Source organism: Alosa alosa, chromosome 13 (genome assembly GCF_017589495.1).
Source record: "Alosa alosa isolate M-15738 ecotype Scorff River chromosome 13, AALO_Geno_1.1, whole genome shotgun sequence".
Taxonomy (NCBI): domain Eukaryota; kingdom Metazoa; phylum Chordata; class Actinopteri; order Clupeiformes; family Clupeidae; genus Alosa; species Alosa alosa.
In genome coordinates this window covers 11,389,590-11,416,803 of record NC_063201.1, presented here as the reverse complement: position 1 = coordinate 11,416,803, position 27,214 = coordinate 11,389,590, and the positions used below count along the sequence as shown (strand labels likewise).

The window sequence follows — 27,214 nt, the reverse complement described above, 5'->3', positions numbered from 1 at the left end:
CCGCTTAATCAACATCGCTGGAATTAGAGTTACAAGTGTCACACATTAACCCTTCTCTTGCCTTTTTGTAAGCTGTCCAAACTTTTGTTTAACTTGTACTGTAGGTTCAAATGTAATACAAAAGCCATTTGTTTCATTGAAGTTTAGGATCCTTTCTCATATTATAAGGTCTTTGACATGCTGTACAAATGGCTGTTTATATGGCACCTTTGAATGGCTGAACAGCTATTTGTGCACTTGAGCAAGATTTTGGTCTGCACATTAGTTGTTGCATGATGTTAACTTAGACATTATACAGCAAAAATACACAACTTCCTTTATGGATATTTAATTTCACATTACGTCCACTTATGTATGCTGTATCTAGAAGTAAATCTTAGATAGACCCTCTTTTACTTGACAATGTGTTTTGGCTCGCCTGGAAGCCAACCCAAATATACCCCGCCCGCAAAAATAGATGGCCGGGAAAATCCATCTGGAGTCATTCCATTGAGAAGTCTGTTTAACTCTGTTAAGATGTGTTGAGTCAAATCGCTTGGATGATGATGGACCAAGGGCTTAGGTTTGGTCTCAGCTTTGGTGGGGACACATCCACAACTCCTGTTGTCACGATACCAACATTATTGTTTCAATACCAATAGCAAGTGAAGAATCTTGATTTCAATACTATTCAATACAGTACTAAAATTTGATTTGGTTTGTATGATTTGTGAGATCCTTCACATCAGTGGCAATCCTAGAATTTGATTGACCCTCCACACACACACACACACACACACAGAGAGAGAGAGAGAGAAAGTGATGGTTGTCATAGGTTTCTTTTTCATATTTTGGAATTCATATAAACTATAAACTTATATTGTTGTAGTACTTATATAAACTTATATTGTAGTGCTTTGACACTCTCCGTGCGTGTAGCGTGCATGTCAGATAAATCCCCTTCCCCCTCCCCCTCTGTTTTTCAGCAAATCATATGACGACGTTTCTTGTAGCCTACTGTTGTGCTGGCTGTCGGTCGGAATGATCAGCAGCACAAATGAGTTCACTAAAATATTGGTGGGGACAATTTTGTCATCTTAAAATATTGATTAGGACTAGTCCTTAGCGTCCCACCCTAAAACTACGCCCATGTGATGGACAGATGAGCAATAGTAATGCAGTCATCCACGTCACCTAAATGCGCTTGAGTTGACTTTGTAAACAACAAAACTGCTGCTGCTGGAGAAGTGACATGTTTAGATTCCGACAAACACAAGGCTGGGATTAAGGCATTTGACATCCTCAAATTTTGTGGGCTTGGTCAATTCGGCCTGGCTTCCAGGATAGGTTTAAAGATGGCAAATCAATTAATCAAATCAAAATGATGTGTTACCAGACTCAAGTTCGGAATTTGAATTTGAATTTGAGCCTGGCTATGCCAGACTACATTTTGGCAGCTATGAGCCTAGTCGTGTTGCAAATGACTAACCCAAATGATTCAGTATTTCAGCAGGGAAACAGTTTAAAGTACTACAATTTTAGAATTACATTTAAACGGTTGCCACTGGTCGGTGACAAAAATACCAAGTGACTGAGCAGAATTCCTGTAAGATAAAACGGAAACTGAATGAACACGCCCTGTCTTCGCGGAAGGTTTTGCAGGTTTATTTGAGCAGAGGGTTTTTTTTGTTAAGAACCATAAATAAACACAGACCAGGCTATGCCGCAGCACCTGCATGGACCTGATCACAGACGTGAATGCATGAGGGCGTGTGAGATCCACGCTTGGAAACCAGACAGGGAATACCATGGCTCTTAATATCCTATCAAGTGCACATGGCAGCCTATTTCTGATGGAGCCAACACATTTGATATATGGGCCTTTGGTCTCATTAACAGTTAGAGCAGAGTGTAGCAGACATGCTGGCCTTAAGCTGATGATACATGGGGCAACTTTTTGAGCAATGTTGCTGGACAATGTTCCTCATTATTGTGGTTCTGGCATGTTTTCATTGATATTGGGCAACACTTTCTTTTCTGGAGAACTTTAATCATCAGTAGGCAAGTTGTTATGATTATCCAATCAGAATAAATGGAACTGGTTATGTGGTTGCCCAGCAACATTGCTCAATAAGTTGCCCCATGTATCATCACCTTTACAGTATGTCCCACTGTTGAGTCAGGGACAATTTGAGCCAAGTCCGTTTTTAACTGTAATTTCTGCTTATGCAGGTAATTCATGGGAACGTTGTTACAGAACGTTAAAAAACACAATTGTATAAAAATATGATAGCGTGGGTGATGATAAATGGGCAGATGGCAAAACACGCATGACTCTCTCCTGACAGTGCCACTGCTGCCATCAACATACAGTATGCATACATAGAATGCTAGTGCCATTTTAGCTGCCATTCTTTTGCAATATAGGCTTACAGAATACAGGTGTCATCTGAGGTGGTAGCGAGATATTAAAGGAAGCCTGGTGACATCTCAGGTGAGGTGTCGCATCAGTTATTCCTTTTGTTTGACACAGCGTTGGCGTTTGTAATGATATTTTTTTGGTCCAGTGGGTCAGTCTCGCCTCCACCGACAGACAGCACCGCACTGCACTAGACTATTCTCTCCACCACTCAGATACTTATTTCAGGGGGAAAAAAGAAACAGGGAAGTGTTTACTTGAGGAGCCATTGCACGCTATGTGGGTTGGAAAAGAACCACTTCACTTTATTTCTGGAGCTGACACGTTTTTCAGTCCATGATGCTGTGAAAGAGGGAGATGGAGGGAGGGAGCGTGACACACCAAGGGGGAGAAAAGTGTATTAGTGAGTGTGTGTGTGTGTGTGTGTGTGAGAGAGAGAGAGAGAGAGAGAGAGAGAGAGAGAGAGAGAGAGAGAGAGTGTGAGGAGAGTGGGTGTGTGAGAGTGTGTGAGAAGACAGAGAGAGACTACGTGAGGTGGTGCAGTGGGTGAAAATCCTTAAGTGCAGGGAGCCAATCCTTAATACCAGCTCAGCCCCAGGCGCCACCCTCTCCTCCTTTTTCTCATTTTCCGTGTGATGAGAAAGAGCAACAAAGGGCGAAGTGTTGAGATTCTGTGATGAGAAGTGTGGACTGGCTTAATCAATGGGGGCCATAGGCTTCCTGCACGTGATACTGGACACCACAGCCTGGCCTCTGTGGGTATGTGTGGTGTGTGTGTGTGTGTGTGTGTGTTTGGGAGCATGAAAGCATGCATGTTTAAAGTATCTCCACACCAGCGGTCCAAGCGGGCGCACACAGTCACTGCCATTGATTTGATAGTCCCCGTCTATCTTTAAACACAATGGCATCGCAAAGTCACGTGCGTTCAAAGGCTCTGCGAAGCGAGTAAGCAAGTGGACGAGCGGCACGTTGACGCTGAAGCCAAGGCTCGCTGGCTCGCCCAGAGGGCAGTGACAATCAGCTCCTTTATCCCTGCCGGTCATCAGCGGCCCAGGGGGACAGCGCAGGCCCGGGGACTATTCAACAGCACAAAGCGCCTCACAATGTCCCGGCCGCTCCAGCAAATTATGCTCCGGTCCCCAAGCCCACAGATGCATGCTCCATATCCCAGCACAGCCCAGTTCCAATTCGCACGCTTCTGTACTTTACCTAATATGAGTGCACAACTGCAATGCACTCATATCAGGTGTTGCACTATGCAGTTCTGCACTCAAATTAAGTATTCTAAGGTATGTAAACTATGCAGTTGTGCACTCAAATTAATTAATTAGTGTTTGTGTGCTTAAAAGTCCATTGATTAATGTCCATCAACAGACTTGATGACATTTTGTATTGTATACAGTGCAGTGAATGTGTCTATTTGCATGGTTGTGATTTGTCATTTAGACACTGAATGATAAGAATCATAAGCATTTATTAAAATGAAGTTGCCATTAAGTCCACAAGCTCACAATAGTTAAAGTAGCCAATAGTAATTGTGAAGCTTTAATTACTTGAACGTAAAAATAATTGCCTATATCAGTCTGTCAAAGGCATGCACTTTGCTCACTTGTGTGCTTAGATTAAAAAGATTAGATTACATTACATTGTCAGCATTCAGATATCAACAAGAGTTTTGTCCAAAACAAAGATGCATGAAAAGTGCATCAGTTGACTTTTGTTAAAAAGGAGAGGCCATTTTCAGTGCATTACTTGATGAGGTAAAGACAGAAAGACAAAACTCCCTCTCCCTACACTACAATGCTGCGAGGAGTTCATGGAGTATGGGGAGCTCTGTCTCTCTCCTTGGGAAAAGCGACGCTCCCTCTGGGCCTGTGAAATCGCAGGGCCTCTTTTTTCGTTTCACAACTCAACTTAATTGTGTAATTCACAAAGTTTCAGGAGGGGTGAAGAGAGGTGAGCAGCAAATAAAAACCAAAAAAACACACACGACCCGACCCCAGCGCTGCCTCAGCATGGCTGGCGCTAGCTGCAGTTAGCGCTGCTTCCTGGAGGGTGCTGTGCGGGGTTTCCCCTCGAAGGCCTCTACGCCAGGATGGGGATGGGGAGAACATCTGTGGTTGATTGTCCGCGGGGCAGAAGGGCCTCCGCGCTGTCTGGCCTCCAGCTTTACGCTGCAGTAAAGGCCCCAACTCACTCAGCAGGGCCACTCACTTTGAGTGTGTGTGTGTGTGTGTGTGTGTGTGTGGCTGGTGCTGGGTTGTCAGGACAGGGTTTGTTATTGGTGAAGGAAGGTAGGGTACAGTATGGTGGTGATAGACTATGGCATGGTGTGGAGTCTGTTAGTCACATTACTGTGCAAGTCATGGAAAGGTGACAGGGGCTGCATCTGCCCTTCTGCCTGGTCAACTAATGATGTAATTTCCTGTTGAGATCCCAGGGGATATTTTTGCAGACTGGGGGGCGGAGTGGAGTGGAGTGAAGTGATCAAGCAATCTCGCTGGTCAGTGTGTGCCACCCAGAGTCTATAAGTGCAGTCTGTCTGCCTCTGTGTGAGCACCCCAGCTGTGGACACTCTTTGGGAGTTTATTTTAGGGCGAGTAAATCAGGGAAAGCAAGAACCCAAAACGCCAATCAAATGTGCCACTCCAGGCATGCAGAGCTGGGAACCTGAACCAGCCAGCGGCATTCCACTCCAGAGCATCTTACGGTTGCCTGTGAGAGTTTATACACACACACAGAGACACAAACATACATACACACACAAACACACACACACACACACAACTGTTGACCAGAGTACATCATTAGTGTATTTTGAGGTTGCTATTAGAGTTTGCACACACATACACATACACACAAGCACACACACACACACACACACACACACACACACACACACACACAGGGGAGTGTCGGGCTGTGTGTCCGGATGCCCATGGGCACTGGCGATGTATATCTAAGAGCACGGAGTGTCCCAGGCTGGTTGGCGGGGGGAGTCAGGCGTGAGTGATTCCAGCTGGCAGCGCACGGATGACCCGCGTTGACCTCGGCTGACCTCTGAGAGGGGACGTGGGAAAGACGTGGGTGGACATGGGCCGCTTCCCCTCCCCTCGGGGCTACTCAGGGCGCTGGGCCAACGAGAGGCCTCTCTCGGCCTGGTCGGACTGGGCCTCGCCGCTCCCACTCTCTCTCTCTCTCTCCCACTCTCTTTCTCTCTTTAGCTACCTCTTTCTTTCTCTCTCACTCCACCACTTCATCTCTCTCTCTCTCTTACAGTATCTATTATCTCTCTTTCAGTCTCTCACTCTCGCTTTACCTTTTCATCTGTCCCTCGCTCTCTCAATCTACCTCTTCATTACTTCCATCTCTCTCACATACTCGCTTCCTCTCTCGCCCTCTTTCCTTGTACCGGTATCTCTATATATATATATATATATATATATATATATATATATATATCACTTCCTCTCCACCCCTTCACTAACCTGCTTTCATTCAAATGTTCAAGTCTTCCTACAAAGGCCAAATGGCATGGGGAAAAAAGTGTCATCCAAAAAAAAGGAAGGAAAAACCTTACTTCTTACCAAAGATTCTAGAGTAGAATCTTTGCTTCTTACTTACTGTTTACAAATGATATCAAGACCTCCATGGTGTCCACTGTCCAGCTACCCGCAGCTGTGAGGTCACATTTGGAGGTTATGGCCACTCTCCTCTTAGCCTCTCTCACTCTTGGCCACTCCCCAACAGATGTCTCTGTGCAGCATCACTTGAGTTTGGTGTCATCCTGCTGGCCACCGAGCCTGACGCTCTCTTCTCTGTGTAGAATCTGGAACATGATGGACATGGAACATTGAACCAAGCCAGAGAGAGAGAGAGAGAGAGAGAGAGCGAGAGAGCGAGAGAGAGGAGGAGTAAGTATGAGAGGGGCTGGAAGAGAGATTGTACAAACCTAGAGATGAACTAGCTTTAATCTTACAAACAGACAGTCGGGAGACGGAAAAGACATTAATCATCTGATAATGGCAGAATCAGGAATTAACTTAATGTGTTCCCAACATGGTTTCCTACATCACTTACACAGCCTTGTCCAACCTTGCATATTCAAAGCCACATTGATTCATTGTGCAGTTTTTTCTTTACCAGTGTAATTTACAGTGTAGGTAAGACTCATTTTTTATCGTGCAAATCAAACCCATGATCTCGGAGAAGCTTACTCCACCAGTTAAGGAACGCAGCCAGGCCTAAATATGGCACCTTTCCTCAGATTCTTTTGCCATCTCATCACTGTGTGTATAAGGTGATAGTACTCATTTTTACTTGACCAGCAAGCATCCACGCCTTCACTCAAGGCTGCTTTTCTAAGTCTTCCCTTAGTGTTTAGCCCTTTCCCTCTTTGTCTGAGGGCTTTCTTGGTCACCATGACTTCTCCTGGCCCAATTAATCTTATCAGTGTTTTGACTGCCGGATCAGTGATAAGCAGCAAATGATTATTACTTTGATGCCACTGCCAGACACAAGTTTGACACTTGTGTTACACTGGGGTTTAAAGGCAACAACACTGAAGTAAACAGACTTAGGGGGAAAAAAATCATATTCATAACAGGGGACCTCGCCGCGTGAAGATGAGATTGTAAATCTGAGAATACAACGTGATATGAGTCGTATGGGCAGCATGCCAGTGGATAACTGCCTGCAGCATGCTATACTGCCCCCCGGTGGCGGAGAACAGTGGTGCTTACAGGGAAACCTGTGCTCTTCAAAGGGACCGCAGCTAACAAAAGTGTGCCAAGTTGTTAAGTAAACAATGAATTCCTGTTCAGCCTTCACTCTTATCACATGTCTCTCCTTGAAGCTTGTCTTTGAGACGGTAAAACTGTTATTGTGACATAACATTAATTATTAGAGGGAAAAGAAAACGTTGTGTAATCCAGCCAAGAACCAAGGCGGTAGGTACTCAGTGTGCAATATATGAACACAGCAATGTCATCAAACACAAGTTCACACTTTTCTTTTATTGTTATATACCAGCCATTACAATGAAAAAATAAAAATAACAATTATTTTATTATTAAAGAGTAAAAATGCAAGTGCAAGTGCTTCATTGAGGCAAAAACTAAATTGTTTCTGAAAAGTCAAGTCTATTTTTCCCATAATTTTTACAGTGTCCACAAACAAGATCTCTTGAAAAAGAAAACTGAAAGTGGAATTCTGCTTTTTTCTCTCAAAGGAAAAAGTGACGCTCTCCTTCTGGCTGGTGGTGCTTTAATGAAGATATTCTGTACTTGTGCCGGACGTTGGGGTACCTCCCTGCTTCTCCAGTCGCCTCCTGGAGTGTGGCGGGGGCGACATACCACATGACCACCCCGGAGGGGTTGATTGAGACTGTAAAGGGTGTGTCATGCGACGGTAAAGTCATCCACGTCCCGGTGAAGACATCATATACCTGTAACACAACATGCACACACAAGCCATATCACTTACAGCACATCTCAGGCCACACACACACACACACACACACACACACACACACACACACACACACACACACACACACACACACAACACACACACACACAGGCCACATTATCTACAAAAGCATTCATGAGTTACCATACACACAGTCCACTGACTAGAATGCTAGTTCAGTCATTCTCAGAAAAACAGTCAAATCAGTCCATCTCCACAGACAATCCACAATAAGCTTAAATACATATTTATCAGGCAAATCGACTTCCAAAACAATGCCACATATTTTTCATGCAATATGATCCTCTACCACTGATGGCAGATACAGTACTATGCACAAAATAGATAAATGGGCAAAATGTAAAGAGCTGAGGCAATTGAAGAAGCAGAGGACTTGGATAAAGGTGATCTGTACAGACATCATAGAGGCCGGCGGGGTAGTTGAATCTGGCCAGGCTGGTTTGGTAGCGATAAGGCATGTCTGAGCGACGGCTGAAAAACACCAGAGCACTGGTTGACCGAGCCAGAGGACGCCAGTACACCTCGATACGACTCTTCTCCTGATGATGGAGAGAGAAGGAGGGAAGAGAGAAAATATGCACATCCATGGAAACAGTCCCAATTCAAGAAGAAAGACAGAAAAGGAATACACGCAAAAAGTGTGATAATATTAATACTGAAATCGAAACATAAAGTAAAACAATCAGTGGCGTAACAACTTCACACCGGGCCCCGGTGTGATTGCACCCTCTGCACCCCCTATAGTTACACCAGTGAAAACAATGCTTTTCTCAGTCATCTCTATAGTGTTTATTTGGTTACTGCAACATGTCATGGTTTACAGCTGACTTCTCTCTTTCTCTCTCTTGAGCCAGACCCCTATTTGCAACACTGATGGCCACCATTCTAGCTTGCGGTCCCACTATAGCATATACAAGACAATCTATTAGAAAAGCTAATTCCATTTTTTCCTTGAGGTGTTACTCAGGCTGTCCACTGATACTTCTCAAAAAGCCCCTAGCCTACAGCTCCCCATTTCCTCCAAACTGTTGCGGTTCATTTTCCATGGCAAACTACTTACACGCCTACCATGAATCACACCCACAGACAGCCCTGATAAAAAAAAATCCCCAGCAATGTACTTACCACTCCCACTGTCCACTCCCACACAACGATCACCTCTGGGGTTCCTACTACAATGCATCATACTGTACACACACTTTGAATGCCAGCCTACCAGCACCCATCACATTCCTCTGCTTACATATAGTATGGGTACATCAAATAATCTATATATGGGAGACAATGTCTATTGTGCTGTTGTGTATGGTGCTGTTGTGTATGTAAATAAAAATAAAAATAACTGAATTGAATTGAAAGGAGAATGTAGCACTTAGATCGTCAAATTAAGAGGATCGTGTTAAAGGTTCCAGGTAGGAGTTCTAAAAACATGCAACTACTAATGTACTCACACTTGCATGGGACTACACAGCTACACCAGGACTGTCCATAATCCGATTATCTGCTCAAATAGAATGTGGTAAAATGCAAGAAGTGAATAAATTACCTGAAGCAGGCGTCTGCCTTGGATACCCAAAACATCCTGGTTGATGGCTATGATGGCTTTGTTCTGAAGAATGTCCCGGGCCTCGCTGGTCAGTGTCCGCAGGTCGTTGGACATAATGAGCGGGGCGGCCATGATGGCCCAGAGAGCCATCTGAGAACGGGATTGGTCAGGGCTGAGGCCGAAGTTGCCAATGATCAACTGAGGATGAGAGGAGACTAGTTAGACTCGGTCTTTCACCATAATATATTCTTGCTAAGGGTCAAGCAGTCAGTGAGCAATGTGGACCTACTCTACATCCATTTTGTTTTTCATATTAGGGCTTTATTAACCAAACATGTTCGCTCGTACAAGGATTTTGGGTTCAGGCTGTTTGGGTAACTCTCACATTTTTAAAACGCTGAACCGCAGAAAGGAGAGGAGAGGATGGCAAGGATGGGAGAGGAAATAAGAGGGGACGAGAAGAGATAAGAATAAGAAATGGGAAGATATCAATAGCAGCAGAGAAGAGGGATGGTGGTAGTGTAGTGGCTAAGGCGCTGGGCTAGCATGCAGTAGCCTGAAAAGCTGTGGGGTCCAATACCTGGCTTTCACCACTGTGCCCTTGAACAAGGCACTTCACCCCGAATTGCTCCGGGAACAATGGCCCTTGTAATATAATTTGACATATGTAAGTTGCTTTGGATGGAAGCAGCTGATAAACGTAAATGTATGAATAAGTATAAGTATAAGTAGATATACTTTTTTGATCCCGTGAGAGAAATTTGGTCTCTGCATTTAACCCAATCGGTGAATTAGTGAAACACAAACAGCACACAGTGAACACACAGTGAGGTGAAGCATCCACCAATCCTGGCGCAGTGAGCTGCCTGCTACAACGGCGGCGCTCGGAGAGCAGTGAGGGGTTAGGTGCCTTGCCAAGTCAAGGGCACTTCAGCTGCGGCCCACTGGTCGGGGCTCGAACCGGCAACCCTCCGGTTACAAGTCCAGAGTGCTAACCAGTGGGCCACGGCTGCCCCAGAAGAGCGAAGGCCGCAAAACTACTTAGAGAAACTAAGTAAATGAAGGATTCTTTGACATAAGCAAAGTTTGAGGTACACAATTATTATATAAAAAGTAATTGTTTCTAACAATTTAGAATTACTGTAGTTATAATTCCTTTTCACCAACCATGTCCGGATCGTTCCAGTGTCCCGGTCCAGCCATTGGCTGCAGCTGATCCTGGTTGCCAAAGAACCAGTCCACGATGCTGAGAACACTCTTCCATGAGTCCTCAATGTCGTCATAGTTACGCCACAGATTGCAGATTTCACCCAGGAACGTGTAATTAATCTAACCACAGGAAGATACACAGATGACACAGTGATTATGGGTCTACACTGGTTTCAAACTGCAAGGTTTAAACAGGTCTCATCTTTCCATCATGGACACTCACAAACTGTGCTGGGTTTTTTTAACTGAACTCAGCGTTCTTACCCTACTGTACAAACAACGACAAACATCAATAACCTAAAAGGTCAAAGGTTATTCCTTTTATGAGTCTAATCAACCTGAAACAGCCAATTGCCTTGAGGCTTACATTTGGAGGAAGTCCACCTTGATAGGCTGGCCAGCTGCATGAGTAGCCAATGCGGCGCCCTGTTGCATTCAGAGCCTTTGACATGGCCGGGTACCCTATACGACATGATAAAAATCATCGCAATCAAAACTAATGGGAATATGAACTCATGTTTCATGCACTATGAACTTTTTCAACCTGTGATTCTAATTCATATCCAACAAGAAGTCTCACCTTTCTCTTGTTCCTTTGCGCTGGAGTAGCAGCCGTCGAATTTGAGGTAGTCCACTTTCCAGTTGGCAAACGTCTGCGCGTCAGTCTCAATCTTGTCGAGAGTGGTGCCAGGGTAGCCCCCACAGGTGTGCGTGCCAAAGTCCGCATAGATGCCCAGCTTAAGGCGCCGCTGATGGACATAGTGTGCCAGCTTAGCAATCCCTCCTGGAAACCTACGAATGAGCACATACGCAGAAAAAAGGCACAGGAACGTCAGGCAAGTCCAAAAAGCAAAGGGTTTCTGCAGCAGCACTGCCAAATGCATTTATATTCCCCAAAAAGGCAGAAGACATTCAAATTACATTCACAAAGCAATTCTGCTTAGGGCACCCAAAGGGCAGGCAGCAGCATTAATAGTTAACACAACACAACAGTGTGTATTATCAATCAATAACACCCCAACCCCCACCCCAAAAAATAAATAACAAATTGGTAAATTAGTCTATGCACAACTTTGTTATTGCTGAACTCCAGATCAGCTACTGATTACTTCCCTTATTTGCTGGACAATGGCTCATTAAAAGGGTTCTCAAATGTTCCGAAGACCCCTCTGTGGGGGAGAAAATATTCCGTGGACCCTCTCATAATCGTGAAAAATTAAGCACATGCCATTTGTATTCTCTGAAGTTGTGGCCAGGGTCACTATCCTGTGTTTTCCGGCAAGTGTGTAATTTGATCTTTTGATAACTTTAGATTTTGCATCACTTGACTACATGGTCTGACTCTCGATTCTGACTCACAAACATTACTCCACGTTCATCAGCTAGCTAGTTGGCAAATAAACCATCTAAGCAGCAGTAGGAATGTTTTTTTTTTTCGTTAACTGATTCAAGATACCAGTAACTGTTAATGTGGGTGGGAGCAAATGGACACAATTTAATTGTTTTATTGTTGAAAAGAGTCATCATCTGTAGATATTACATTTTAAGATGATAAACCACAACTTCATAATATAAAGCTAATTATTTTGCTTTACTCCTTGGCTATGGGTTGCGGACCCCAATTTGAGAACCACTGTACTGTACACAAGCAAGCTTATTACTAACACCAGTTGTCCTGCTGATGTTGGTAGAGATTTTGCATGCCTTTTGGAAACTGTTTTTTTGTACCAGTTTTTGACAAAAAATCCTTACTGCTGATTCAGTGTGAAGTAGTGTGAGCAGTGTGTAGTATCTAACTTCTAGAACATTTCCCAAAAGGGTTGTTAAAACTAGAATAGAACTAAAAGTAGAACTAGAACACTAGAATGCTCCAAATACATCTATCCTTCTGCTCAATGAGTCACAGGACTGGTCATAGTCTGGAGGGCACCTGTGCGGATCTGCCTGGAGTCGGCCATCTTTGTCTCGCTGCATGGAGGTCCAGCAGTCGTCGATCATGACGTGGTCATAGCCCAGCTCCATCCAGCCATCCTCCGCCAACCTGTCGGCCATGTCCATAAAGAGGCCCTCACTGAGGCACAGCAGAGAAGAAGAAAAGCGGTGAGGAAAAACAAACAGCCTCAGAGTCAAGTTTATATTTTCATATTTTCATGTGGAAGAGGAATAGGTTGGCCCTAAAGAAATCACAGAAGACATATGTCTGGAAAAAATATTGCATAGCCCTCTTATCGGATAAAGGTCCATCACTTAACAATCACCATAAAATGATGTACCCCTATGACAAAACAGGGTTTAGGCTGATCTATTGCCTCAGTCCATCATCTCCATAGGCTACCTGATGCAGTTCTTGGGGTCGTTCTCACAGTCCACATTGCAGCGGAAGCGTTCCCAGGCCATCCAGCCCATTGGTGGGGTCCTCATCAAGCCATTCTCTAGTGCTGAACTGGCTACGGCAAATGCCAGCAAGAAAATCCCAGTTGAGACCATCTCTGTGAGGTGGGAAACAACATGATTATCAATATCTTCATAGTGATTCTGTTGTATAAATATTATTTTTCTTTACTAACACAGCCATTTTCTCAATATCTTAACCTGGCTGCTGAGCTTGACAGTTGCTCAGTCGTTAACAGAAATGGTGACAGACAATGCCACAGGAAACAAATTATTTTGCAAATCTAATACACTATAAACAACAGCCAAACACAATAACCTGCTATTTCCATGATAGCATGCAGGACATTAACAGGTGCATGCGGAAACCCACTTGTGTCTGTCACATGACGTTAAGGAAAACAGAACTCTACTAGTCTGCAGCAGACTAGTTAAGAAATGTTATACAGACAGAATTAGGCTACGGTTATTTTAAGTCAACGATGTTTTGCTTAATAAGACAATTACACATTGCCTTAGTAAGCTTAAAGTACTCTATTTTCTGGACAGTAATTATTCTGTGACTAATGTTTCTTACCTGAGAGTCCGTACTCCAGTCAACGCCAGCACTTCCTTGAATTTTCACCTTCAATCACATGACAATTTTCGGTGGTCATGTGCACACAATAGGGAAGTGCCACACTTGGTGCTACACGGGCGCAGATTTTTCCATGTATTTTTATCACCAGTTATTTGTAAGCACATGCATCATGTTTTATTAACTTGATTTAATATAATTACATTGTTTATTGTGTATATTTGGTTTTTCAATTTATCGATACATCCTTAGGCTTCTCCTGAGTTGGAGAAGCGCCTATCCTGTTTGGAAAAGCGACTTTCCTAACCCAGTGACCACAAGGTGGTGCTGCGAGTCACCTTATTTTTTTTTTATCTTGAATAGAGCATTTTACCTCAGCAGTGTGAAACCACCACTTTTATTGACTCTCTGTCAGGTTACTATACATATATTAATTAAAAAAAAAAGTGTTGTCATAGATTGAATTTGTTGTAGTATCCTACTCTTTAGTGTCCTTAGCCTACATTTAATGGGGGACATTTTTCAAGCCCTGTCTGACCCCATCTCCCTGGCAAAATAGTAACATTAGAATATTATTTTTGCATTTTGGTTCCATGTTTCATTTCCTGTCTCTTTATGACTCCTAAGTTTGATTTGAATCTATGATCTTCCTTGTCAAAAAGAAAAGCATTTTTAAATATAGGCACACAAAAAAACAAATTCCCTCCTGTTCATCACGCCCCACCTTTCATGTCTATATTCCCCATGGGGCCCGCCCCACACTTTGAGAACCACTGTTTTAAGTTATGCTCAGGCGTGTAGTGTGTGTAGTAGTGCATTGGCAGCATCTCATACTCAGCACATGTAAAGCCACTCAGCCGTGGCGAGGGTGTTTCAGACACCTGCAGCCACACTGCTCCTCTGTGGCCTGGGGGGAATGTGAGAGGCCTCGGGGGAACTTGTCTTGATTTGCATGTACAGAGATAGCAGCTGCTCAGCACAGCAGAGGAGTGACTGGAAATCTCAGTGGTGCACCATATGTTTCTGTGACAACAAAACTGCAATATTCAAATCTCAACGGAAAATGAGCATTTGATAAATCTCACACATAGGCCCTAATCCATAGTTGGCTTATGAAATCATGAAATGTCCAAGTAGGCCTATGCTTTATGTTTATCTTTTAACCTATTTGATATATTTTAAAAATATTTTATATTTTATAGCCTATAATTTTACTCTAATTCAAGATTTGCTTGTTTACCTTTAAAGCAAGGGTTAAAAACTTGTTGACATTATCATTTTTCTCAGTCTCTTTGGTGCATTTCTCGAATTATCATTAACATTTGCACAACAGTCCTCAAAACTGAGGGGATTGCAAGAGACTGGATGTTTCAGCATTTGTCCTGTACTGTACCATTTGTACTGCAACTTGTTGACAGACATTGTTACAGTATAAATAAGCCAAAGCCTTTTACAGGATTGTGCGAAGGAAAAATTATAAATGTACAGTAAAAAATAGGAAACACCCCTTATAACAACTAGTAATAACAACACTTTTGCATGTAATGACTCAAGAGATGAAACAAGGCCTATTTGTTTTATAGGGTAGGACTATTCAGCATGGAACCAGAACACTGCATTTTGACCAACATGACAGAAGCAATTGAAAATGTAAAAAACAACCAACATTTATACTCACTGTTTCACTGTTGCATAAGATTAGGAGAAATTGCTTTTATGAAGTGCACAAGAGATAAGATGATATGGAGTTTGAACAAGCAGTTTTAAGAATTTCAATTCTGATCTGAGATATGCACCAAAGTGACTGAGAAAAACTGTAACTTGTGCATTAATTAAAGTACAGGTATCAGTAATCAAACGAACAGTCGTCATTGAATGAGGTTTGGAGAGGGATGAATCCTAAAACAAGATGAAGGTAATAAGGTAGGTATTAGCAGACACTTTTATCCAGAGCAACATATAGTATCTTACTGCGGTCAGGACTCTAATCCTAACTGCTGCACCACCACATCCCACAATATAACAACACAATAGGCAATGAAAGCAAAAGAATGTTCCATTCTCATAATGAAGATGTTTAGATACTTCATCATGTCTGTTGCACAGGAATGTAATAAGCAAAAGTCACCTACCACTCCTAGATGTGCTGTCTCTGGATGTGTGCTACGTACATTTTGGTACCGATAATAGCTGGTTTATCAAAATGATGTATATTTATCTCATATTGTCATAGTATAACATTTTTAGGATTTTATTCCAAAAAGTTCCTAAAAGTTCTTTATCCCTTTGATAAGGACCTTTGATCTTTGAAACATTTTTTTTAAATATTTATTTATAATAAATTGTGAAACATGCATTTTGTGGAAGATAAACATGACTCACTTTCTTTCATGCACTTTGATATGAAACCAAAGTTCAAATGAAACCTAGTTTCAGAGGTGTTCACATTCTGCTGCCTTCATTTGAATACAGGCTTATCTCTTTTCTTTAAAACAGTCACCCTCTGCATACACACAATGCAGCTGCCCTCCCTAGAAAACAAACTTTAATTTGTCAAGAGCATGGTATACAAAATGCATCTCTCATATCAGGTGTTATCTATCCTAAGTCTTTGGATTAGAGGTGAGTTTAAAATTTTATAATGCTGCAGTGATGATGTTTTACCTACATTAGCATGTAAAAACTGATAAAATTAGATTCCTCAAATCTATTCTGTAACATTTATATACCAGGTTCTGTGGGAATCATCACAGTAGATCAGTCTCCTGCTGTCATCAATGCCCAGCCTCAGGACACAGTGAAGATCCTTTGTCGAGCTTCACAGGATATTGGAAATGATATGGAGCTGTACCAATTTAAACCTGGACAACCACCCAAACACCTCATCCATGACAGTACCAGTAGAATGTCTGGCACTCCTGAGCGGTTCAGCGGGTCCTACAGTGGGGCTCTGACCACCTTCACCATCAGTGGCGTTCAGATAGAGGATGAGGCCGTGTACTACTGCCAGCAGAGTGAAAACTTCCCGTTCACACAGTGAAATATCGCCGTACAAAAACCTCTGAGTGGTTCCGTGCTTCAGTGATCACAGTCTTAAACACACACACACACACACACACACACACACACACACACACACTACTACATACTACACCATATTTTTTAACACATTTATTTATGACACACATTTAGATGCATACATTTAGAATGCATTTGCAGAGGAGGACAGACTTTATCAGCTTGTAGCACAGTCTAAACAAAATGTAGTTGTATTTCTAAAAACTTTACCACAAAATTGCACAACAATATTACACCATTTGAATACTAATGAATCCAAACAAAATAAAGCAAACAGCTGTTGTCTCAATTACAAATATTGGCATTGATCACAAAAGTTGTGTATGTAATGTGGGTGGTTGATCCCCTCCTCATTGTTAAACCAGCTATTGTTGAGGAGAGGGTTAGCATTGAGGGGCTCACCTTACTCAGATACTCTCAATCCTGGCTAGTTATCTTGTTTAATCAGCTATAAACAAGCTGCCTAAGATTATAACATGTTCAAATGATTGTTTTTTGCCCAACTCTACTCTACACAACTTTGCATCCCTGTTACATGTCTTTGATTGACCTGTATTAGAAACATATCAAATAAAAGCCCCACAATTCAACACATTCCTTATCATCTAAAGCCTATTTTTCATTTGGAGTATACTGCATATTTAAACAGACATATCGTCTGTTATTGTATTGATAAAGCTTTAGTCAAAAGTTGAATATATGCGGGTTATCCTAAATTATAATATCTATAAACTCATTCTATGTCTTGTCAATTACACAGGAATTACATATAAGCCGACTGCATAGCAAAAGCAGAAAGCTTGAATGTAAAAGAAGACATCAAGCAGGGATTTGCTTATATGTTGCCTATACCTGGAGTCTATAGTCTAAGTAAAAATTGAATTGTATAAAGCTTTACCACAGAATTGCATAACAATATTACATGATTAGAATACTAATTTATCAAAACAAAATACAGCAAACAGCTGAGGTCTCAATTATAAATATCACAAACGTTGAGTTTGTTATGTGGGTGGATGACTCCACTGTCAATCTTAAGCTAGCTATTGCTGAGGAGAGAGATAGCAGAGAGAAGAGGGCTCACCTCACTCAGACACTCTCAAGCCTGCTGGTTATCTTGTTGAATCAACATGTTTATTCAGCAACAAACAAGCTGCCAGAGGTTTGCCAGAGCTGGCGGTGCCACACACACCACACTAATTTGGGCCACAGATGCTCATCAATTGACCCAACGTCTTCAAACATCCGATTGTCCGACTTGGTGTGCGCTGGGTTGCTGCTTACAATCAGGACCCCCAACAGAGCAGAGATAACTGTCACTCATTTACATGGACTTTCACTTCCCTCATAAAAGCTGTTCTCTCTGTTGTGTCCAAAGATGACCAGACTTGATCATCGTTCAGCAACCTGTAGGCTCCTACCTTAAGTTTATTATTTATTATTATGTATTTATTTATTTAAGAGGATTACTACGGTTAATGGTCGTTCTAAATTACGTAGACAATAGGATATTCAACCAAGCAGTGGAATAATCCAGAGCCGTTATGCTCTGGAATAATCTATTCTATTCTATTCTATTCTATTCTCTTCTATTCTATTCTGTTCTACAAACTTTTTCAAAAGTTAATTGATGTACGATGATATGGGCCTTTACTACTTCAAGCACGGACAGACCCAAACTCCTCATGAATGAGTTACATGTGAAACCTTCCCTGGAACCCGATACGGTGGATCATGCCTTAAAGGATCACAAGATTTTGTGTTTTCAGTGAGGAATGTTGATTATGCGGATGAAGGGACCTATTTCTGTGGAGAGTACCTCACCTGGCCGTACCACATTGATTCAGAGATGTACAAGATCCTCCTCATATGTAAGCTTTCCTATACTGAGAGTGTGAGCGACTTCATTTTTGTTGGATGTATAATTTAAATAAGGATGTATTATTCATTCAATTCAAATGGATATACGGGATCCTTTATGAAGAGATATTGTACGGGGTGCTTTGTGGGATCGTGCAGTCATTTGTGAATGGACAAAACCTTTAACTGTGGAGTATAACTCTCCAAACTTTCTTCTAGTGGAGGAGAAGACTGTGTTAAAATGCAGGTAGGCAAAAACTTAATTATATCATAAATTGCACAACAAATACATCAACACCGTAGAAAATGCACATAAAGGTGCAGGATATATAAAGACTTTCAATAGTTTTTGAATTTGCTGTTTAATAATCTGTTACAGGATATAATCTGATTACCTATAATAGATTATCAACATTGATGCCATAACAACATTTTTATTATAAATGCACATACTTGTTTATGATGGCATGTGTTTTAGTGTAGATAGCCTGATGGTTACACTTTCTATGACCCCATTGTGGCCATAAAGCATGATAAACACAGTCATAAAGCATAATAAACACAGTCATAAAGCATAATAAACACAGTCATAAAGCATAATAAACAGTCATAAAGCATGATAAACACAGTCATAAAGCATAATAAACACAGTCATAAAGCATAATAAACAGTCATAAAGCATAATAAACACAGTCATAAAGGCTTGTAAAGCATTTACAAAGCCATATAATGATTTACATTAGTCATGACTGCACTCATAAAGCATTATGGTGTCATTGTTATTGTCACAGATTTATTATGCATGTGATACTTAAGATGTAAGGGCATCATACTTTCTGAGTGCAGTCATAAATATATCTTGATTATGAGACATTATGAATGTTTATGAATGTCTTCATACTGCTTTATGGTTACTGAGTTTAGGTAAAGTGTTGGATAAGTTGGCTGTACATAAATTCTATGGGTGAGCAAACACTGTGAGGAGGTTTTTGTACGGCTGTTCCCACTACTTCAGTCACTGTGGTACATGTTTGGTCAAGGCACCAAACTGACTGTCAAAAGTAAGTGCTTCACTTCTCTCCTTTTCATCATAGTAAGTTAAGTAGGCTATATTAATGAAGAATATAATAACCTGAAATGTATTGGAATATAATTGTTAGCTCATTAGTTATGTTTGGATTTTGGATCAGGTTGAAATTTGTGTTTTGAGCATACAGCAAACCAGTTTACTGGTATCAGAAAACTTTTTTTTTTATATGGCTATTTGATCATACTTTAAACTGTTAAGTTTAATGTTAGTGTAATGTCTATTAATGTCATTCTAAGTCACTTTGGACAAAAATCTGCTAAATATCTTAAACATAAACATAGAAAACTGAATTGTAGCCTAATCATAATGGAAGTAATAATAACAATACAAGTCCAATTGATTAAAACACACTGCCATTAGACTTTCTGATGTGGAATTTTGTTTTTCTAACTGGCAGTCACATAATGTATTGTTGGTGATATATAACATATTTGAAATTATGAGGATCAAATCTGTCAAATCGTTTAAAATTAGTGTTTTATAGGCCTATCTGTCACTGTCCGTAGCTATGCACATTGAGGGGAAAGATTTCTTATAAAGCCGTGGATTTAGACACACAATGAAAGTATGGCTTTGATGCACCTTGGCACTGTACAGAAGGCTTAAGTGGTACAGCTACAATACATTTAACGGTCATTGCTTTGATAACCAAGGAGCACAAATGTCGATAAATACTACTGTATGTATTCCTGTATTTGACTGTAAATCACTTTATAGATGGCTAAATAAATTCATGTAAATGTTGCTAATAATTGTGATTTTTTTAATCTAATCTTTTGTAGGTCGTGCCGTCTCATCTCCTGAAGTCAAGATCCTTCAGCCGACCCAAAGGGTTGCCTCTCCCGGCGTTCCTGCCTCACTGGTCTGTGTGGTCAGCAAGTTTTACCCTGACCAAGTGACGGTGAACTGGTTGGTGGATGGACAGGGGGCCAAAGGGGACAAACAGGACAGCCAGTCGGTGCGTGCATCTGACAAGACCTACAGCATGAGCAGCACTCTGTGGCTCCAGCCGACTGACTGGGAGGCGGCCAAGACCTTCACCTGCCAGGTCCAACACGAGAGCCAGCAGGACCCCACCACCGCCACGCTGGACAAGAGTCAGTGCATGTAGCTAGAGGAGTCCGGGAGCTAGAGCAGCAACACACACACACACACACACACACACGCACCGCACACACACACACCCACACACACACACACTCACCCACGCACACACACACACACACACACACACACACACACACACACACACACACACACACACACACACACACACTCAACCTGCTTCGAAACATGCAGCTGCTAACACTCATTCTTTTACTTCTTCTTTTCAGTTCATTTTAGCAAATGTGTTTGCACTTGCTGTCTCAAATGATCAACCTGTGCTATGTGCCTTCAGATACAGCTTTTAAGTGCACTGTGCTGGCTTCTCACTATTGCCTAAAAATAATAAACATGTTATTTTGAATCCTTTCTTTGTCTTTTTCTATTTCATTATTTCATCTTGGCGTCAGTTACTTTCTGTCTAATTTTTAATTCATCTGACTTATCTTGAGTGTGTCCAGACTGTATGTACAGTACATTACATAAACACACACACACACACACACACACACACACACACACATTGTACATTAAAGCAACACCAAAGAGTTTTTTGTACCTTAAAATAATGTTTCCAAAATCGTTTCAGTGGTTCATCAACTCATAACAGGGTGAACGGCACTTTCTGCATTCACTTCGCAGCCCTCTATCAACTATAACCGCACTATGTAAGTTTGCCGGATCGGGTAGCGGATCTGTAGTTCGATGGAATGAGACATAAGAAACTAAAATTTGACTTGCATCTGATATCGCAATACATCATACTTTCATAAAATCATGCAACATGTCAAAGTCAAAGTCAAAGTCTGCTTTATTGTCAATTTCTTCACATGTCAAGACATACAAAGAGATCGAAATTACGTTTCCCACTATCCCACGGTGGAGACAAGACATTTTGCCAATTAGGCCCACAGACAAAACATAACATTCAATTAAACAATATAAAAAGTAAACTAGATGTACCGCAGAGCGGTACAAAATATGACCGCCGCCCAGTCCAGCACATTTTTTTCCACAAAAGAAATCACGCTGAAAGGCCTATATGATTCTAACTGTCTCACTAAATTGCATTATCCACACTCAATTCTCACTGGTATCTGCTAGACAACAAGTACCAAAACATAATTAGTTCATAGATTTCACATGTAAAATTCATTTTATACAACCCCACCTCCATCTTGCCTGTTCATAATTCTGAGAAATTCTTGATTGTTTGTGTTATGTTTATGTTATGTGTGTGGGTGTGTGTGTGTGTGTGTGTGTGTGTGTGTGTGTGTGTGTGTGTGTGTGTGTGTGTGTGTGTGCTTGTGTGTGTGCCTGCGTTTGTGTGCCTGTGCATGCAAGCGTACATATGTCTACTGTGTGAGTATGTGTCGTACGTATGATCACTGTGAATGTATGTGTGTGTGTGTGTGTGTGTGTATCTGTTTGTGCACATGTGTGCACATGAAATGGGTTAACATGACCCCTGGAGGCAAACATACGGAAAAAAAATGGTCATCCTAGGCCCTACAGTTCTCAAGATATTCACAGAGAACTGTGTCTGCCCTACCCTCCTTTCGGGGGGTCCAGTCCAGCGGGGGGGCTACAGATCAAAACAAAAAATGACGGTTCCATGCTATCCATGTGGGGGTACATGCCCACCAAGTTTAGTAGTGCAAGGCAGCCATTGTGGGTCCAAAGTCCAGGATGTTATGTAGCTGAGGGTGGAGGGGGGAGAGGGGAGAGAGAGTTCAGCATCCTAACAGCCTGGTGTATGAAGCTGTTGGTGAGTCTGGTGGTGCGGGAGTGCAGGCTTCTGTACCTCTTCCGAGAGGGCAGTGGATCAAACAAATTGTGAGCGGGGGACTTGCATCACTCACAATTGTGGTGAGGTGAGGTGGGAGGTGTAAATGTCCTTCAGGGAGGGAGTGAAGCGCCAATAATCCTTCCAGCTGTGTTCACTATGCGCTGCAGGGCTTTCCTGTTGTATTCAGTGCAGCTTCCGCCCCACACTGCGATACAGCTGGAGAGGATGTTGTACCTTGTCTGTGGACATTGTTATTTGCAAAGCCGGTGCTGGATAAACAAATGGTGTGTGTGACAGAGGAAAAGTTCTTTGGTGTTGCTTTAAAGCAGCACGGGCCAAACTAATTGAATTATTGAATTATTTATTTACGATCATGTTTTGGTGGGAACTGACAGTAGTCTACAAACTATAAACTACATCTACAGTTTTTATCTACTTCAGCAGTAAAAAAAAAATCTATTTCAAGAAGATAGAAGCTTGTAATAACTTGAAAGAGAAGCAGTGAAAGATTTAGGATCATCTTGATTTAGTTCTTTTTAAATATGATATAACGGCACCATAATAAAAATCTATTTTCTCTATTTTCATGTTGCATAAACAGATAATTTATCAACTCAATCTACAAGTTTTGAGGGGCAACAAAGTTATTACAGCATTTGTTACACTGACAGAAACACTGCCCCCCTGTGTTCATTGATGTTTCGCACAGTTTGACACTGTTAAAACCACCAGGCTCGTTTTTGGTGATATAACATGGGGGAGACCACACGTTGATAAAGGTTAAAGAAAAAGGATTTATAGTAAATATGTATTCTGAAACATAAAGCACAGTCAGGATAAATGTGATGGTGAGAAATAAAGGTGCCGTTAATTGTCTCTGCAAGACACTCTGGCAATGAGTAATGATGCACGTTACTTTTTCCCCTTGCATCCCGTTGCTTGAACATTCTATTTGGTTCCCAATCTACTTCCTCTGCATTAAGATAACATATGGAATGTTAAAACGGAAGCCTTGTGGGGCCAACTATGATGCTGATAATGCAACTCTCTTGAAAGGGTCTATAGCATCGGTGCCCCAATCAGGTGACTAGCGGCACCTGTGCCAGACCTCTGCCCTGCATGACCGTCACAGACACATCAGGCAGGCAGGCAGAAACCAGCAGGGCTGTATCCACACTTACTGTAGACCTAAAACTTTTTTTGAGAGCCCTGTTAGTACACCGTTCCCTGGTGTGTTGTTCATGGAAGTGGAGTGAATGACATTGGTGCTCATTGTGAGAGCTTTCCTGATAGTGCAGTTTAAAGGGCTTGGGGAGGGCTGAGGACTTTCTGAGGAGCGGACGTCACATCTTTAACTCACAGCTCTGGGAAACAGCATTTTTGAGAACATTTATTTTTTTGACACAAATTTAGACTAGATGTACGGCATAGTAGCATGCATTGCATTATTATTTTGTACTGTGGCGTGCCACATAACACATGAGTGGCTATGGGCTAGCTTGGTGCAGGCCCTTGAGACCACTTGAGACCATTTGTTTTTGAGCTCCTGTTGCGTTCCCTCACAATATTTTGCATTTCCTTCCTCGTAATAGTTTTGCATTCCCTTGCAATACTTTTGACTTTGCGAAGGAAGGCAAAACTTAGTTGCAAAACTTGGTTGCAAGGGAATGCAAAAACATTTTGAGGGTATGCAGAGTAAACCAAAAGGCTATGGGGTACATTGCCTATATAATACGCATTCTCGCCATCTACTGGCGAATGCATAGAATACAACAATCATCTGGCTTGTGTACCCCATAGCCTCGTTTTGTTTTTACAATGCCCGTTGTATATAAGGCAAATTATAAGGGAACTGGTAACACTCCATAATAAGGTGCCATAATAAATAGCAAACTAGTAATTACCTAACCCTTTGTTAATATTTGTTAATTGTTACTAACATATCTATTTGGCACAAGTTAATAGTTTTTTAATCATTAATTAAATATTAGTTGTTTGCATAAAATCTGTATGTTAATGTTTTAGCAAATATATTAACTAATGTTGTATTAATATGTGTTAATAGTTAACTAAATGTATTTTTGGCACTAATTAACAGTTATTTATTGCATCATTTAAATGTTAAATGTTTATTTGCAAACTATATGTTAATAGAAAAGTTAATGACTTATTATTATTTAACTAATTGTTATTAAACTGTGCTTCTGCCTATCCCAATATGAACCGCTCTCCATAGGACCCTTACAATAGATAGATAGATAGATAGATAGATAGATACTTTATTGATCCCCAAGGGAAATTTAAAAAAAAAAACACGGAGCTACCGACATGCTGCCACTGTTGTCGGCGCCGGAACCGCTTGCAATAAAGTTGGTTGAGCTTAATTAATATATTAGTAGTATATAGCTATAAGCGTGGGGCCCCTTATAATAAAGTTGGTTAAGCTTAATTAATATATTAGTAATATATAACTATCAGTATGGGGGACCCTTATAATAAAGTTGGTTAAGCTTAATTAATATATTAGTAATATATAATTAGTCAGACGGTGAAGGGACTGAGACCAAAACTGGCTTATCACATTTATTCCTTTAGGAAAAGTTAAAACAAAACAACAAGTAGTTGAATGGGCTATATTACATGCATCATTCCTATACCATCACTGTCAGCCCTACTAAGGGAGACATGCGACATGGAATGTTCAGGTGCACAGAACAGTTTATTAATATTCTGAATCACTAAACACTCACAGACGTAGACCATACGGAGGTAATGCATAAACATAATGCTAATTTAAATGTACATTCATTTCCTGCTAGACTGAATTGCACTTTCCATGCACACTAAGCTAAACTACACTGAATGCATGGAAAGTTGCTAGCGGAGTTTACAGCTAGTCACGTTAGACTCAGTGTACAACTAGTGGTCATAATGAAAACATTAATAAACGTTCTCTAAGTTGCTAGAATTGCACCCAAATCTTAACAATACATGTAAAGTAACATAATACAGGTGGTATATCAAAGTTTTCAACTTAAACAACATTTTACATATACAAAATTAAAACAAAGTGGGGAGAGATACAGTCAACCTACGCAATGCAAAGCATACCGCTTCTGATTGGTTATGGCAACAATACAAGGACAAAACGCAGCAGAGCTGCAGTATAGCGTTTCTCCATAGGGGGCTCCAAAACACCAATCTCAATAAAGCTGATTAATTACGGCGAAAATCACATACAAACACTAAACTGCATTTCTAACTCTGTTACCCTCCCCTCCCATTTCACCAAATTCAAGCAGCAACCAAAGGCAAAGAGTACACTACTTTCAAACACTAGACAGAGAGTCACCAATTACAGGACAGCCAACCACAGAGGTTTCCAATAAGGATGAAGTGGAAGAAGAGGAGCGCAAACTCACACAACCAACCACTGGCAGTAGGGTGCCTTATACACCCCACAAGACCATAAAGCCATAAACCATAAATTCCATAAATTATCCACAAAGCTAATCAGAAAAGCTAGATAAATAATATGTCATTAACTTTTATATTAGCATATAGTTTGTAAATAAACATTTAACATTTAAATGATGTAAGAAATAACTGTTAATTAGTGCCAAAAATGTATTTAGCAATGCTGCCTCTTTAGCAGCATTGCTGTTAATGTCCTCTGATAGTGCCTACTGCTGTACCACCTCTGTCACATGAAGCTGAGGTGGAGACAGCAGTTAGCCTACCACTTCCCCTCATACATGTTCTTTGACTATAGTAATGACTAGTATTGACAGATGCAGTGGTTATTTCTATAGTCCCCTCTGCACTATAATTTAAATGTTAGTCTAATGCTGTAGCTATAACTCTGTAGTTTAAAAGCTTATGTTAAAATGCTTAAATGCTAATTGATTAAATGTTTTCTATTGCTATGTAGCCTGGAAATCCAGACCCAAATCTAGAAAGATTTAGGGTCTGGCTATAAGTAATGAAAATGGTCCAACTCGAGGGGCGGCATGGATTTGAAAATATCACTGCACACAATTAGAAAATATTATTACTCACTGATTCCAGACTTCGACGTTGCAGCGCTGTCACAGTGCTTAGATACACCGATGTGATTGGTGCAGCTTGGCTCCAAGGGAATGGGTAAGGACTTGGTCCAGATTCCTGTGTGGGAAAGACCTGCCACCAACAGCTTTCCTTGAACTTTACAAGCAATGAGCATATTGCTTACATTCAGCACAAGGGAAGGGACAAAGCCAGGGCCACAGTCAAACCCATGTATGCATCTAGCTGTGTTTTGTCCATCTCCGTCCAGCCATCACCAAACACTCTTCTCCCCTCCATGTTGGTCATCTCAAGTAGGATATTCTGAATAGGTCGTGGAAAGAATAATTCAAACGCTGACTTGATGTCTTGGGCGTGTGACACAGCGTATCTAGTAGGCCCTGGAGTCATTCTGAGGATGTTCTCCGCCGGTGCCCTGGATTGGGTTTGAGGAGGGCTTGATAACCACGAAATGTCACCTTTTTTTGACTTGAAAACCTCTCCTTGAGCATCTGTGACATCTGGGTCCTCCTCATCAGATGTTTTTTCTTGTTCAGGATCATACTGAACGTCATCCTCATCCTCAGACACATCCTCCTCAGCTTCACTTTCCTCTCTATCCTCACCATCATTACCAA

The 27,214-nt window shown here is 41.4% G+C and overlaps 1 protein-coding gene and 1 gene segment (V, D, J or C); one reads left to right on the top strand and one right to left on the bottom strand.

The window, feature by feature from the left end:
* Positions 1-7,394: 7,394 nt before the first annotated feature.
* LOC125306651 (alpha-N-acetylgalactosaminidase-like) lies at positions 7,395-13,693 on the bottom strand. Its single transcript, XM_048262144.1, has 9 exons — positions 13,612-13,693; positions 12,979-13,132; positions 12,574-12,714; positions 11,224-11,435; positions 11,011-11,105; positions 10,602-10,763; positions 9,435-9,632; positions 8,287-8,427; positions 7,395-7,844 (listed from the first exon to the last, which is right to left on the bottom strand). The coding sequence occupies exons 2-9, from the start codon at positions 13,128-13,130 to the stop codon at positions 7,623-7,625; spliced, it is 1,323 nt and encodes a 440-aa protein (XP_048118101.1). The 5' UTR covers positions 13,131-13,132; positions 13,612-13,693; the 3' UTR covers positions 7,395-7,622.
* A 2,451-nt stretch (positions 13,694-16,144) lies between these two features.
* Positions 16,145-20,847, top strand: LOC125306055. The segment is given in 4 exon segments: positions 16,145-16,233; positions 16,344-16,638; positions 19,573-19,610; positions 20,422-20,847. Coding segments are annotated over 4 exon segments (723 nt in total).
* The last annotated feature ends 6,367 nt before the right edge of the window (positions 20,848-27,214 follow it).